This window comes from Scyliorhinus canicula, chromosome 18, assembly GCF_902713615.1.
Source record: "Scyliorhinus canicula chromosome 18, sScyCan1.1, whole genome shotgun sequence".
Taxonomy (NCBI): domain Eukaryota; kingdom Metazoa; phylum Chordata; class Chondrichthyes; order Carcharhiniformes; family Scyliorhinidae; genus Scyliorhinus; species Scyliorhinus canicula.
Genome location: NC_052163.1, coordinates 16,580,781 through 16,594,578, shown reverse-complemented (window position 1 = coordinate 16,594,578; position 13,798 = coordinate 16,580,781). Strand labels below are relative to the sequence as shown.

At 48.6% G+C, this 13,798-nt stretch overlaps 1 protein-coding gene across 1 annotated transcript in view; it reads left to right on the top strand.

The window, feature by feature from the left end:
- Positions 1 to 13,798, top strand: part of LOC119953684 (dynein heavy chain 17, axonemal-like) — an 821,504-nt gene that overhangs the window by 59,201 nt on the left and 748,505 nt on the right. The window contains 2 exon segments of the mRNA XM_038778213.1: positions 12,051 to 12,150; positions 12,320 to 12,405. Of these exon segments, the coding sequence (XP_038634141.1) occupies positions 12,051 to 12,150; positions 12,320 to 12,405 (186 nt within the window).

Below are 13,798 nucleotides of genomic sequence, written 5' to 3'. Positions count from 1 at the left end.
GTGGGGGGCCTCATTTGGGCCGGGACCATCCCCAGCTGGTCTTAGTAAGACACAAGACACATGTATGGTTAGACAGCATGACGGGGGTGAGACGTGAGGTAGTGAGGGCTGGGTGAGGGGGGGGGAGGGGGTTGGGGTGTGGGGTGAGAGAGATTGGAGTGAGCACACATTTGTCCTGGGGACCCGCAACCAGGCAGGGGGTCTCACTTTGTAGCGTGCCATCGACCTCCCAATCCTCCGGCCCGCCGACAATGTCTAGTGCCCTCTGCATGGGCACGATGAGGGGACGCAGGTTTGGTGGTCCCTCTCCGGTCTTCTCCCGCTTCCAGCTGTTGTGCGCAGCCTTGTCCTGGGGAGGGGGTGGCAACACAAACAATGACACTGTTAGACAGGGGTTTGGCATCTGATGGCATCCGTGGCCAGGGCACCCGGCTATTGCAGCTGGCATGGGTGCTACCATGTGGGTTGGGGAGGGGTCCAGCCGTTCTCCTGGAGGGGGGGGGGTTCCGGGTCATGTGTCTGGGGGTAGAGTGCTTGGTGCCAGGGGCACAGCGAATGGTACTCACCCTAACTACCCTGTGTATGGGAGGAGAAGAATGACTTACGTGCAGCCGCAGCGGGGCGTCAATTACGGAACCGGCGAATGGGACACCATTCCATTAACAGTGTGGAGTTTTACGATATGCCCGTGCTAGACACTTTAGGAGCAGTTTTCACAATGGCGTCAACACTTTGCCTCCAGAATGGAGAATTCAGACCCCTATGTTCCACTCCCCGCCAGCCCCCACCCCTCCACCTCTCCGTACTATTCCCTTCCACAGTCCTGAGCTTCTTAAAGCGTTGGCGAAAGTCTCTATCACTAATACAAATAGAGGGGATATAGGGCACACCTGCCTCGTCCCCTGGTGCAGAGCAAAGTATCCCGAACTCATGTGGTTTGTGCGGACACCCTCCATTGGTTTCTTATATAATAGCTGTACCCACACCATAAATCTTAACCCAATTCTGAACATCTCAAGAACCGCCATCAAATACCCCCGTTCTACTGGTGCGTCTCCTGCAGAAACACCATATCCGCCTTCATACTCCTTTGATGTGTGAACATATGTGACCGTTTATTTGGCCCATTCTACCCTCGCACATTCAATGTGACTAACCTGGTCACGGTCTCTCTGCTGTCCTTCTCTGTCGATCAGCCATTACCCTTCTTGGTCCGGCCCCCGGTCTGTGTCATGTGCCCCTCCAGGCCCATCTGCAGATTCCACCGCCAACTCTCCCTTTCCAACTGCGCCACACCAGCCACACCATGTCAACAACGCACCCCCCCCCTCGCCCCAAAACAAAGAAAAACCCCATTCCCCCTCCCACGCCTTCCTCCTAGCCTGCCCAGCCAGCATGGCGGCCCCCGCCCAAGGCCTCTAACATCCCCGAGGAGGAGGCAGGGGGATGCGGTGTCTATGTCTCTGGCCTGTTGTTGCTCGTTTTACTGGAGTGTGATTAACACGCCTCCGTTTAAAGGCCGTGTGCTTAACACGACTATGGCTCTGTATGTGTAATTATGCTCGGAGTCGCCAGGTGTCGTATTGAGACACCGTCACAAGTATATCAAGGTCAGGTTCAAAGTAATAAATCCATACACCGATTAGTAAGTCCAAACGATTGGTGTTTATTATAACAAATATAATAAATACTCATGCATATGCTAAAGAGACTAACTTACTTCTAATATAAACAACTAAATACTTATCTAGACAGGAACAGGCAAGGTCAGGGAGCAAGGCCTTCGTCCCGTTCTTGGTCTGTAACTTTCTGATTGGCAAAGTTGTCAAGAGCTAGAAAGGTCTGGATCACGTAGCGATCGTTGTGTTGGCACATACAGTTCGATGGCTGATGCTCAACGGCCGGGGATGAAACTGGAGTCAGGATGCGATGCAGCAGGTCTGGGCCGGCGTCTGGAAGCAACAGACCGAGTCATGTGCTTAACCTTATTTTTTATAGGTCCCAGGAGGTTCAGGCCCCCTTGGGGTGGTTCCCTCATCTATTGGGTCTTTCCCAATCGATATCTTTCAAACTCCCCAATCCTAGGGTCGTTTCTCGATGTTTGGGGCGGTCCCTACGGCTCTTTGTTTTGGTTGCTTTGGCGCCATTCTGTCTGGACGTCTATGGAAAAGTATCCATCGATACTTAAATGTTTCTATTGTACCTGGGCCTGGGCCAGGGTCACCTCATTAATATGCAGATCTGTTTCCCATTTGCACCTTTGGCTGAAACTCTGCAACTCTTTGGAAACTGGTTTCTGTACGTGCAAAATGCAAAACAGTCTTTTGCAAGCTGTGTGTCCTCACTATGACTGTTTTTGCCTGTGTTCCTTGCGGTTCTCCATTTTGTAGCCCAGTGTCCATCTTAGATGGCTACATTCCCTCCTTGTGATCCTCACGAGAAATTGTGAAGGATCACCTATGCATGTTTCTTCGAGTGCCTTTGGGTGCCCTCTTTGGGTTCCCTGACCTTAGTAAGTTCCTGGGCGTCTACTCTGTCTTGAACTATGGCAAGAAAATTTTAACTCACATTTTCTACTTGGCGCTATGTCAAAGGGGACATGCATTACCAATAACCGGGAACCTCTACCTATCATTACTACTATCCTTATCTCATTTTAAACATTTTATTACAGTCTAAAAACCTTATCCATTCATACCACAGTACATATCTCTTTCTGACTCGGCAGTCGAGTTCAGAACCATATAATACATTAGTATCTTCTTTATTCACATATTGCTTTATTCATTTCCTAGGCATCAAGGGGTTGGGGGGATTGGTGGAATCCGAAAATAGGGGATTGAACTCCGTAAATGGTTGAGGGGCAGGAACGGGAGGCTCTCCTTTTCCATTTCCTCAACCTGAGGGTCTGTACTATGATGCAGAGAATTGCAATCACCAACAGTGATTCAATCACATACGACATTGAGTACCATGTCATGAATTTTGTGCACCAGGTCTGAACTTCGCTGATCAGTGCTGAGCACGGGGAAGTTGGTGTGTGGGAAACATTAACGGCGGGGGTTGTGGGGGAAACGTGACTTGCTTCCACATGTACAAATACAACAACGTTTAAAACTAATAGGTAGGCTTCCATCATTGTCTTCTCTTCGTTTTCTTTGTCCTCTTCCTTCTGTATGGCCGATCCTTGCCGTGAACCCTCCTTCGACTTTTCGAAAGCTATGGGATCAAGCACAGTATCTGTCAATACACAGTTTAATATCCGTACTGTTAGTGTATCTGTCCTCTCATTCCAATTGACCCTTAAATGACTGGCCAAGTCACACCCTGTGACTCCCCTCATTTTTTTTCAAATGCGAATTTAGGAGCAGATATACACCTAACAACTTTTCTACTGCGAGCCGTCTCGCAGGCTTTGCAATTTACCATCCGAATGTTCCTGTATGTAAATAGCATGTGGGATGGCTGCCGAAGGGCTACCTAAAGAAAAATGAAACAAAGTTTGGAACGAAAAGGTCGAATGAGTTGCGTATGGGCCGCTACGGGTAAAATTTGAATGGGATCCCCGAGTAAGGCGTGCTGTGCCGTACCCGAGCTTGGCTGACCAAAGGGGGGTTCTCAGACAGGGCGGTTCCTCAATGCCGTTTCTCCACTGACTGAGCAACCTGAAATCAACGGGTATGAGTGTATTCATCGTGGGATTGCAGCCTCTATTCACAGAATAGAGGGGCACCTGAAAAACAAGGGAGGAGCCAAGATGCTCCAGAATAAGTCGTGAACCGTGTCGGTTCACCAGAGGAATACAACTGAAGTTCTCAGAAGTTTCTGCGGATAAACTGATGTGCGTGTAAGGCGGTCACAAGCCTTACAGCTGAAAAGATCTCCAATCAAACCATTGGATTGGGAACTGAAGTTCTCAAAGGTATCGGCGGACAAGCTAAAGTGCGTGCGAGGCGGTCACAAGCTTTTCAGCTGAAAAGACAGTGATCGATCTCCAACCAAACCTTTAACAAACAACAAAGTGATCTGATCTCCAATCAAACCCTTAATATTATCAAAAACAAACAAACATGAACAAACAAACATACGTGCAGGTTCCATCAGAAAGGATATCGCTTCCCTCAAGCGGTTCCTATTTTACATCATCTGGACACCTCACTTTTCCTCTGCCCCTGTGAACAGGGTCACAAAGGGGTTGCCGTATCGGGAGTCAGACACCGTGTCGTCCTGCTCTCCCGGATCCCACACCCTTGTGTGGATCAGGCATGCAATCTTAGAGTTATGTGACCGGGGGTCACTTTCATCATTACGGACAAGTCTCCATGAATTGTCCCTGTGCCAAAGTGTGGGGTCTAAACTTGAAGGGGCATTGTCGGGGTCGTCGGGGTCGGGTGGTGGGTCTGGGTATTTAACATAGGTGACCTCCATGGGGTCACTGGAGTCGAGGTCGTAGTCGCTACAGTGGGGGCTGTAGGGTTGTGTGCTGTGGCTGTCCTGAAAGTCAGTGTCAGTTTCGCTGTCTCTGCTGTGGCAGCTTGTGGGCGTTCTGGGGCGTAGTCTGTTGTGGTCAGTGGGCGGAGTCGTGGGCGAGTCTGATGAGGAACTGGTCTGTGAGGGGGATGGTGGAAACGTGTCTCTAGTGGGCGGGGCGAGATGTTCTGCTGCGTCCAGTAAGACATGATGTGCGTGGTTAGACTGTGTTCCATATGCCTTTAGCTGGTTGATATGAAACCACGCAGTCTTTCCATTGGGGTATTTTATCCTGTAAACTGAGGGGCTAATTTTGTCCGAAATTGAGTACGGGCCGGAATATTTTGGTGCCAAAAACTGCTGGGGTTATACACAGAAAGCATTACCTGTTGCCCAACCTGAAATTCTGTGGGGTGTACATTTTTGTTAAAACAAGCTGTGCTCTGTTTTCGTCGTTTTCCCAGTTGAACTGCGGCTGCGATCAGTGCAGACCTCACAGTCTCAACTAGGTCTTTAACAGCTTTCTCATGCGTGAGGGCCGTCACTTCGGGGCTAGTCATGTCCAGTCCTAAAAGGAATTCTGTACCTTTCATAGGGCGTCCGGTCATGAGTGTGTGTGGGGTGAAACCTGTGGATGTTGAAACCGTGTTGCGGATAAACATGAGTGCGAATGGGAGTACTGAATCCCATGTTGAATTGTTTTCCTGAACCATTTTTCTGAGGGTCGATTTTAGGGTCCGATTCATGCGCTCTACAATCCCGCTTGACTGTGGGTGATACGCAATGTGAAAATTTTGTTTAATGCCGAATACGGTCAGGACGTTCTTCATGACACGTCCTGTGAAGTGAGATCCCTGGTCTGAATCTATACTTCTGGGTAGACCCTATCTCGTGAAGATGTGGTGGGTCAGGATCTTCGCAGCTGTCTTAGCTGTATTGGTTCTTGAGGGGAATGCCTCTACCCATTTGGTAAAGGTATCAATCACAACCAGCACGTATTGATAGCCATTCCTACAAGGGGGCAATGGTCCTATAAAGTCGATCTGGAGGTTTGTCCAGGGGCCATTAACTGGTCGAGTATGCCGAAGCTGTGCCTTTTTGGAATACCTCTCCGGGTTATTCTGGGCGCAAATAAGGCAATTCTCGATGTAATGGGTAACATCGGTCCTTAAATTAGGCCACCGACAGAGTTGCCTGAGGTGCCTCGTGGTCGGGTCGATCCCTTGATGTCCATGACCGTCATGGAACAAGGCAATCATTTGATTTCTATCCTGTTGCGGGACCACATAAAGCTGATCGTTGATGATCACACCCTCATGTGTGGTCAGAGCGTATCGGAACTTATCGTACTGTGGTACAAAAGTCCCTTTAAAAATCTCCCTGAGATCTCCATCCTGCTTCTGTGCCTCGGCTAAATCTTTAATGTCCGTCTGTGAGACTTGAACTGCACTCACAGGGGCGCTAGCTGGTGCGCTAGCTGGGGGTGTCCAAAAGTGGCCTCGCCTGGAACCTGTGCGTTGGCTTTTACATTTCCAGGGGGGGATGACCTATGGTGACTTCTAACTTTGATAATGCCAAAGGTCCTATCCTTCGCTTTGTCTAGGATATGGCGGCGTAAAGGGGCTGATGGAAGGGGTTTCCCGTCTGCGGAGACAAAACCTCGTGTCCTCCACAGGGGTAGAAAATCCGTTAAACTGTTGCAGACATATAGACTGTCCGAATATATGTCTGCCGGGCTGGGGAAAGAATCGGGGTGGTCCACTATGTAAGCTATGGCCGCGAGCTCTGCTGCCTGCGCGCCTAAGTGACCTGGCAATTTTAATGCAATCTCCTCTAAAGCGCGACCCTGCGCGTCCTCGACATAGATGCCGCATCCAGTGATACGCTCACCATCTAAAACTGTGGATGAACCGTCCATGTATATTTTCAATGGGCCACACGTGTCTGTGTGTTGGGGGCTTTGTCTTGGGTTCCCTATCTTCCTGGGGGTGTCTTCGCTATGAAGGGTCCTGTGTTGTGTAGGGGTGCTACAATTTCGCATTCATGGGGCTGTCCTGGATATTGGAGGTTGTCGGCTAAAAATGTGTGTGTCCGGGTCCGTTTAACCGTAGTGTCCCGTCCTTGTAAAAGTAATGTCCACCTAGCTGCCCTGATCTGGCTAACTGAACCGTCCTTCAGTCGACCGTCTAGGAGTAACTGTGTGGGGGTGTGCTCGGTCAAAATGGTGGTGGGGTTGAGTCCGGTAATGTAGGAAAAGTATTGAACTGCCCAGAAAACTGCTAGGAGGTGCCTCTCGCAGGCTGAGAATCCTTGTTCTACTGGGTCTAAAAGTCTTGAGGCATAAGCCACTGGTCTTAGCTGCTCGTGTCGTTCCTGGAGTAGTACGGCCGAGAGGGTTAGATCAGTGCTCGCTACCTCTATTGCATAGGTGGAGAGTTGGTCTGGGACTTGTAGCGCGGGTGCTGCGCTAAGGGCTTTCTTTAAATCTTCCACAGCCTCTGTATGCTGCGGAAGCCATTCCCATGGGGCTCCTTTCTTAAGGAGGTCTGAGAGTGGGGCTACCTTTGTCGCGAAGCCATCGATATGGTTCCGACAGTACCCAACCAGTCCTAAAAACAACCGGAGGGCTGAAACATTCTGGGGAAGGGGCAATTTGACAATCGAATCAATCCTTTTGAATTCGATCTCGCGTTTGCCGTGCGTGATGACTGTACCCAAATACATCACTTTATTTCCTAATATCTGGGCCTTTCTGGGGTTAACTTTACATCCAATCGAGGTTAAAAGTTCCAGGAGCTCGGCCAGAAGCCTAATGTTCTCTGCCTTTGTGTCTGTCTGCAGTAATAGGTCGTCCACATACTGTACCAGACATTCGGGGCGGGAAAATTTTACTAAACCATTTGCCAGCTGTCGGTGGAAAATGGAGGGGGAATTGTGGAATCCTTGTGGGAGGCATGTCCACGTATACTGCTGTCCTTTGAATGTGAAGGCAAATTTGTACTGGCACGCCTTTGCCAATGGGATTGACCAGAAGCCATTGCTAGTGTCCAATACCGTGAAATATTTGGAGTGGAGTCCCTGTTTGAGCATGGTCTCGGGACTTGTTGCTACCGTGGGGGCTACTGCTGGGGTTACTTTGTTGAGCTCCCGATAATCAATGGTCAGACGCCATGATCCGTCGGGCTTTCTCACTGGCCAAATAGGAGCATTATTGGTCGAGGCTACTGTCCTAAGTACACCTTGCTCCAATAAGTTATCTATTACTTTCCCTATTTCTCCCTCTGCTTCTAGGGGAAATCTGTACCGTTTCTGTGGTCGGGGGTCAGGTCCGGTAACTTGAACTTGTCCAGTCATTCTGCCGCAGTCGTGCCGGTGACTGGCAAATGCTGTCCTGTGTTTATTTAAAACTGCTCTCACTTGTTTGTCCGTGCTTAGTGCAGTCAGGTCGAAAGAATAGTCGCCTACTGCGTTAATCCGATTAGCATACTCTCCTACTGTGAGAGTAGCGGGTGCTCTGTCTGACCTTGCCATTCGCCAGACACACTGGTTTACTGGGTCGAACGACAGGCTATGGGCATTCATGAAGTCTATTCCCAATATGTGTTCTGCTGTACGGGGAAGATTTACTAAAACGACGGGGTGTTTCGTAGAGATGTTCCCTAGCTGGATTGCTACAGGGGCTGTAATGTGTCCCTGCTGTGAGTGTCCTGTAAAACCGCTAAGTGTGATGGTGGAGGTGGTCGGCCACGTGTCTGCCTGTGCCGTGGTGGTGGAATTAATTGTCGTGCGGGACCCTCCTGTGTCCCAAAGTAACTCTATGGGCTTCCCTCTAACCTTTGCTGTGACCACCGGCCTTCCGGATTGATCCCAAAGAGTGTCACAGACCCAAGTGGGGGAGCCCGAACACCGTCAGTCCGTTCCGTCCACATTGGTCTGTCCTGACTGTATTCCTATACTATGGATAGGCTTCGCTCTATTTCTGCTCAGAATGCCTGTCTGCTGGCCTCTCTGTGATCTTTGGGGTGCATTGCATTCCTTAGCAAAATATCCTAATTGGCCACAGTTGTAGCATTCGAGCGACTTCTGTGGAGGGCTGTTCTTCCCTTCATTTACCCATGCGGGGCTTTGGTGCGCTTTTACTGCTTGAATGTCCGCTGCAGTCTGAGCATCCTCTGGGGTCTTTATTTTACTTTTGCCCTGAACCGATTGTTCCCAAGCGCGGGACAATCTTTTCAGAACCCATTTCTCGTTATGGGCCTCTTCTGAGGGGTCATAGTTATTGCAAGCACTCTGTCCTGCATCTGTGGCATGGGAGATTATGGTGCGCGTCCATTTGACCATATTGTCACGGTTCAAATGCGCTCTATCTAACTCGCCGAAAACTGCGGTGAAATGGATCCACAGCCTTCCTGCAAATGCTGTGGGATCCTCTGTCCTCTTTTGTCGGCACTTATTTAGTCCTTCGACTGGGTCTCCTCTATTGTATCCTAATGCATCTAAAATGGCGGTGTTCATTTCTTCTAGGGTGCCTCCGCCAACGTTCTGCGGGTCGGGGAGGGCTGCTACTACAGACGGGTCTAAGCTCAGAACCGTGAGCTTAACCTGCTCTCTCTCGTCCAGGCCGTACATGGTCGCCTGTTGTTTCACTTTCGCGAAAAATTGGTGGGGGTCTGCGGTGGGGAGAAACGGAGTGACTTTCTCACACGCGTCCCTGAGTTGGGTTACAGTTAAGGGGGTGGTGTAGGTGATATCGGGTGCACCTTCTGTGGTCGCTTTCCTTTGGGTGGTGGCTGGATTCATAGGTGCGGTAGCTATTTGATCTGTGGGGGGTTGGGGTGCTTTCCTTTTCTGCTGCGCTGCTGGCGCACATGTTCCTTGAACATAGCGCTGCGCTGTCTCACTTAATTCTTGCCAGTCTGGGGCATTCTCCTCATCTAGCTGTGTTCCAAAAGTACTTTGGAACCCACTCTGTACGGTAAGCAGAGATTGCAGCTCCGCAATCTGCTTCCTACACTTGGCATGATCCACTGTGCTTTGTCTTTGCTCAGTAGTGGCAGCATGGAGTGCTCTTAACGCTGCCTTAAGGTCAGAGCATTGCCTCTGCAATGCCTCTACCTGCTTTTCCGATTCCTCTCTTATCAGGACGGCACGTTGCACGTCTTGATAGGATTTTTCATACTGGGTCTGGGAACTGCTCAGATGGGCTAGACATGACTGATGTGCCCTCTTGGCATCATCCACCTCTCTACCCTTCTCTGCCAGCTTCCCTCTTAGTTCCATGTTTTCCTTTTCTATGTCCCTGACATCAACTTTGCTCATCCTATTTCTCTCTTCTAACTCTGCTCGGAGCGTCTGAACGACCTCCTCAGTGCCTCGCAACTGTGCCAAACAGGACACGATTGCCATCGGCTTGCGTGATTTACTAAGATTTTTCTTATGAATTTGAGAGAGGTTCTCCCACCAAGTATGTCCTATACTTCCGGGACCTGTCTCCTCATTCATACTAAACTCGTTCCAAAGGGGCCATCCCTTTCCTTTCATATACTTGCGGAGTTCCAGCTCCCACACGGGACACTGACCTACTCGGCTACTGCTGGTCGCTGCGACCACAAACCGTTCTGGGTTCATGAGGCGTTCCATTACCTGCATGGCCATTTTCTCTTTCTCTCTTAATTTAGGACAGGGGGTGTTGAGGTAATGTTTTACAAGACGGGTAAGGCTTTCGCTATGTTCCGCTTAAAAACTCCCGACAGTTCGTCGCAACAAAAAGCTCTCAGGTTAACCTTACAACCCTGTTAGTACGCATGCACAAAACACACTTCCGAATTATCTTTATTGGTTTGAACACCTTGATTACTTGTGATTTTTCCTTTTTCTCAATTGGATTTCTAAATCAAATTTCTGGGTCCTCGACGGAGTGGGGGTGCCACTTGTAACCGCGTCCCGGCAGGATGTCGCCACTAAATGCTGCTCGTTTTACTGGAGTGTGATTAACACGCCTCCATTTAAAGGCCGTGTGCTTAACACTACTATGGCTCTGTATGTGTAATTATGCTTGGAGTCGCCAGGTGTCGTATTGAGACACCGTCACAAGTATATCAAGGTCAGGTTCAAAGTAATAAATCCATACACCGATTAGTAAGTCCAAACGATTAATGTTTATTATAACAAATATAATAAATACTCATGCATACGCTAAAGAGACTAACTTACTTCTAATACTAAACAACTAAATACTTATCTAGACAGGAACAGGCAAGGTCAGGGAGCAAGGCCTTCATCCCGTTCTTGGTCTGTAACTTTCTGATTGGCAAAGTTGTCAAGAGCTAGCAAGGTCTGGATCACGTAGCGATCGTTGTGTTGGCACTTACAGTTCGATGGCTGATGCTCAACGGCCGGTGATGAAACTGGAGTCAGGATGCGATGCAACAGGTCTGGGCCGGAGTCTGGAAGCAACAGACTGAGTCATGTACTTGACCTTCTTTTTATAGGTCCCAGGAGGTTCAGGCCCCCTTGGGGTGGTTCCCTCATCTATTGGGTCTTTCCCAATCGATATCTTTCAAACTCCCCAATCCTAGGGTCGTTTCTCGATGTTTGGGGCGGTCCCTACGGCTCTTTGTTTTGGTTGCTTTGGCGCTATTCTGTCTGGACGTCTATGGAAAAGTATCCATCGATACTTAAATGTTTCTATTGTACCTGGGTCTGGGCCAGGATCACCTCATTAATATGCAGATCTGTTTCCCATTTGCACCTTTGGCTGAAACTCTGCAACTCTTTGGAAACTGGTTTCTGTACGTGCAAAATGCAAAACAGTCTTTTGCAAGCTGTGTGTCCTCACTGTTTTTGCCTGTGTTCCTTGCAGTTCTCCATTTTGTAGCCCAGTGTCCATCTTAGATGGCTACATTGTCTCTCCCCCCCAAGGTTGGTGAACCTGGATGCAATCAGAGCGTCCCTTGTGCGTTGGCCCTGGTGTACATGTTTTGCAGACTGCCCGTGATCATGTCCTGCCCATCCTCGCCCTGCTCCACATCCTCCTTGTTGGACAAAGACGGACTCATGCTCCTTCATGACCGAAGTTCATGCTCCTTCTCCAGCATGTCGTCCCTGTGCTGCAGGCGACCAAGATGTGAGCGGCCCTCCCAGTGCTATACTGGAGGGGGGAGTGCAGGGGTAACAACAACCTGAACCAAAAGGAAGAAAAGCAAAGGGAAAACCGCAGGGGACCACAATTACCACTGCAAGGAAGGTATAAAAGAAAAGGAAGGCTAAACTGTGAAGTATTTATATAAATAGTCAAAACCGATCTTGGTTTAAATATATTCTTATATATTTTCCTGTTTAACTCCGACTGTTTGTTCATATGTATATTTATTTTGTGTACTAAAAACTCAATAAAAAACAAAAAAAAATGGACTGCCTGCTGGTTCATTTGCATGACATGTATTGCTCCTTTCCAGCGTGCATTTATTGCGTTTCTCCTCTGGTGGCAGCAATTAATCTCCGGAATGGCAAATCCAGGCCATTGTTGTAAAGCATACAACTTTTAAAAAAATTATTTAAAAAATGTTTCTGCATTTCAGTTGTGGATGCCAAAAGTACGCAAAATTTCTGAAGTTCTAGAGAAATCCAAGAGCAGTTACTGGCCAGCTCTGAAAAGCCTTCATGACGACATCAGGGCAGGTACTATCAGAGTAACAAGATTTTTCTGTGCTGTTTGATAAATACTTGCATTATATTTATGTATTGGAAATGTATTTTGTGATTTGTTGAGTTTTGTTCAGTAAAAGTCGTTGGCATCTGATTAACTCAAAATTTGTTTTCTGCTGTGTGCTATTTCTACTAAATATAGGCCTGGAAGAGGCAAGTGATATTGTTTTGTACCTGATACCTCTCAAATCCTTAATAGAGGAATTAGAGCAAACAGAATATGCAGAGGTAAGCAGAATTGTGGTGGAAGATTTCAATTATGCAAGCAATTGGCTCTCCATAAACTAAAACTTCAGTTATTCAAGGTTTATTCACTATTGCAACAGATATCTGCGCTGTGTTCTTTATAATCAGTTAACTGTTCTTATTAACCAGTGATGCTTCTTCAAGAATTATTTTTTTCTAACAACCAGATACAGTCTATCATTTACTATTTAAGCCCTCTATTTCACTTCTGTCACTACCACAGCCCAATAATTTGAAATCTACCTAATTTTTAAGCTCACCAATTCCAGGTTCCAGGTTTAGTTTGGTGTGAAATACTGTGACCTCTTGGTCTCCTTGGCTGGGATTCTCAATCCCCACGCTACAATCGTGCCTGGCGCGGGGGCGGAGAATGAGGCGTTGGACCTGTGACCGGAGAATCGCCACCAGCTGCGCTCGCACGGTCGACACGGCGTCGGCCAGGGGCCGTTGAAAGAGGCCTCCGCGACGACTCCCCCCGTTCGACCGGCCGGGTTCCTGCTTGCGTGGTTCTCGTATGGTTCCACCCGGCAGGAGCTCGGCGTTGCGGCTGCGGTGCCGTCCTGGTGAGGGGGCGGGGGGGAATCAGGCTCCAAGAGGGGCCTCCATGATGGCCAGGCTCACGATCGGGGGCCACTGATCGGCGGGCGTGCATGATCACGGGGGGGCCTACCTTCTTCCGGCCACAGAGGGTCCACCATGTTGCACGGGGCCGGTGCCACAGCGCAGATGCTTGGACCCACAGCCAGAAGTGCAGTGCCCCGTATCGGCAGCAGGAGTTGCATGGTGCATGCTGGGGCCCTGCTAGCCCCCTCAAAAATGGAGAAACCCCCCAGACTTTTTTAGTAAAATGTCCGGAGTGATATGCGCCCGTTTTCTGGCGGGCAAGGGGACGTCGTCCCATTATTGGAGAATCCTGGCCCCTCTTCCTTTTACCTCTATTAGTGGTGGCTATGCATCATTAAACTCTCCCAACTTCTTCCACCTCTCTCCATTATGACCATCCTTAAATTTATCCTTTCGACTTAGCTTTTAGTCATCTGTCCAAACATCTATGTCTTGGTATTAGACGTTGTTTGGTAACATAGCTGTAAAGTGCCATTGGACATTTTATTTCATTAAAGTGGTACATAAATGCAAGTAATATATATATATAAGTGCAACATTTGTCAATGATAATTGTTTTGGCACATTGACAAGCTTTACCTGTCAATGTGAATTATTTTATGATGTCTGCGGGTTACATTTATGACTGAGCTAATGAGCGTTTAGAATGGGGCAAACGCATTGCTTATCAAGGCTGGCAAGTTGGTTCATCTCCAAGGGACAGGAACAGTTAACTGGTAAACAATATGCTTCTTTATGTTCAGTAAGAAGT